This window comes from Triticum aestivum, chromosome 7D (assembly GCF_018294505.1).
Source record: "Triticum aestivum cultivar Chinese Spring chromosome 7D, IWGSC CS RefSeq v2.1, whole genome shotgun sequence".
NCBI lineage: Eukaryota > Viridiplantae > Streptophyta > Magnoliopsida > Poales > Poaceae > Triticum > Triticum aestivum.
In genome coordinates, this window is record NC_057814.1 from 70958911 (window position 1) to 70961100 (window position 2190).

At 53.1% G+C, this 2190-nt stretch overlaps 1 protein-coding gene across 1 annotated transcript; it reads left to right on the top strand.

The window, feature by feature from the left end:
• Positions 1-282: 282 nt before the first annotated feature.
• Positions 283-1982, top strand: LOC123166339 (transcription factor TIP2). Its single transcript, XM_044584125.1, has 3 exons — positions 283-974; positions 1106-1537; positions 1676-1982. Exons 1-3 carry the CDS (start codon positions 429-431, stop codon positions 1745-1747), a joined length of 1050 nt encoding a protein of 349 aa, XP_044440060.1. The 5' UTR covers positions 283-428; the 3' UTR covers positions 1748-1982.
• The last annotated feature ends 208 nt before the right edge of the window (positions 1983-2190 follow it).

Genomic DNA, 2190 nt, shown 5'->3' on the forward strand with positions numbered 1-2190 from the left:
AATCCTCTTGCCCCCCTGATTTCAACTAGGGCGTGGATCCCCCTTTCGCTCTATCTCCAATAAAAAAATGCCAACTTAGTTTTTCATGGATGTAGCATTGCTCGGAGAGACAAGGCCAAGCCTTTGAGAAATCTTATGTACCCACCAAAAAATGCCAGTGTCCGGTGAAGAGGAGGTTAACGGGGCCCACCAGAGAGGAATCTCAGTAACAAACCACTCTTCTGAAAAAGAGGCCGGCAGGCTGCAATGCAGCTCTGGTTGTACAAGTGTCCCTTTCACCCTCCCAATCCACACGGAACCAACCGCTTTCTCCTACCCAATATCACCTTTGCCCCTTTTATACAACCCAACCTCACTCTCCTCCCCTCTCCTCTCCTCTCCTCAGTTCATCTCTACGGAGTAGCAGCAGGCATCAGTTTCCCCTGACGATGTATCACCAGCAGTGCGAGCTCCTGATGCCCCATGAGGGCCTGGACATGGACGCCGGCCAGTCGCACCACCTTGCCGCCGCCTCAGCCGTCCCGGCAGAGCTCAACTTCCATCTCCTATCCTACGTAGACGCCGCTGTCTCGCCGCAGCAGCCCACCGTTGAGTACTTCTTCGGCGGCGCCGACCAGCCCCATGCGCAGTTCGAGCAGCTGGCCGCCAACCACCAGGCGATGACCGTGCTGCGGGACTACTACGGCCAGTACCCCGCCACCGCCGACGCGTATCTACCCGGCGGCGGTCCGAGGACCGGTTCGTCGTCCCTGGTGTTCGGTGCTGCCGAAGAGGAGTCGGCCTACATGGTAGGCGGCTTCCAATGCTCCCCCAAGCCGCGGGCGAGCGGCAGCAGGAAGCGGGGCCGGGGCGCCGGCAGCAGCTTCCACGGCTTTCCGGCCAACGGTGGCGTCGAGAAGAAGGAGAAGCAGCGCCGGCAGCGCCTCAGCGAGAAGTTCACCGCTCTCATGCTTCTCATCCCCAACCGTACCAAGGTTTGCACCTTCGATGCGTTCATTCATCTTGTTTTTAATTCGTCGCACTTCGCTTATCGATCTTGTTTTTTACTAATCTCGTAATTCTTTAATTTTTCTGGGCTTCAAACCGTCAATTAATTAATTTGTAGGAGGATAGGGCCACGGTGATCTATGACGCGATCGAGTACATCCAGGAGCTTGGGAGGACGGTGGAGGAGCTGACGCTGCTGGTGGAGAAGAAGAGGGGCCGGCGGGAGCACCAGGGGGACGTGGTGGATCCGGCGCCCCTGGTGGTGGCCGGAGAAGGGGAGTGCTCTGCAGGCGAGCTGGCGGCCGCGGTGATGCCAGCGATGCCACCGCCGCCGCAGCCGATACGGAGCACGTACATCCAGCGGAGGAGCAAGGAGACGTTCGTGGACGTGCGGATCGTGGAAGACGAGGTGAACATCAAGCTCACCAAGCGCCGCCGCGACGGGTGCCTCGCCGCCGCGTCCCGGGCTCTGGATGACCTCCACCTAGACCTCGTCCACCTCTCCGGCGGCAAGATCGGCGACTGCCACATCTACATGTTCAACACTAAGGTAGGCAACATCGTCACAACGGATCTCTTAATTTCAGCTACATATATCATGCATGTACGTTCAGTGTTCTCAAGAATCAAGATATGCAAAAGAAGGATGATAATTTTCTTGCTTTCATTTGTTGATGTGTATATGCAGATTCATCCTGGGTCTCCAGTTTTTGCAAGCGCAGTGGCCAGCAAGCTGATCGAAGTGGTGGATGAGTACTAGCAGCTTGTTCTCTAGTCACAGCTAGCAGGGGCGATTCGTTTCTATATTGCTAGCTAGCTAGCTAGGGTTCCTGGATATCTGCATCTGTCAGTACTTCAGTAGTTCTTTGGCGTTAATTTTGGACGTTTTGATCCAATGATTGGTGATATATGTCTGAGTGTTTTGGTATCTGAATTCTTAGGGTTTGTACTGAACTTCTTGAATAAAATAATTAACTGAAACTTTTCAGTTTGGACTTTGGACCGATGATTAAAAAAATGTTTTTCATATTATATGTAATTTTCTGGATTATTCATGAGAGAAAGCACATAAGCATGCATGGTGTGAGTAGGTTGAGCAGACGGTTGTAGATCTGGATGAACCTGGGTAGGTGAGTCTTTGTTGAGCTGTGACTTCTCCTTCAGATATTATTTTTGTGTGGTTGGATAGGAGCTTAATTACAA

What these genes read in the sequence shown, in the direction of transcription:
- LOC123166339 (XM_044584125.1), top strand. Translation starts at nt 429, where the DNA reads ATGTATCACCAGCAGTGCGAGCTCCTGATGCCCCATGAGGGCCTGGAC. An exon ending in TCATCCCCAACCGTACCAAG is followed by an intron (nt 975 to 1,105) that starts GTTTGCACCTTC and finishes ATTAATTTGTAG; the next exon opens with GAGGATAGGGCCACGGTGAT. An exon ending in TCTACATGTTCAACACTAAG is followed by an intron (nt 1,538 to 1,675) that starts GTAGGCAACATC and finishes GTGTATATGCAG; the next exon opens with ATTCATCCTGGGTCTCCAGT.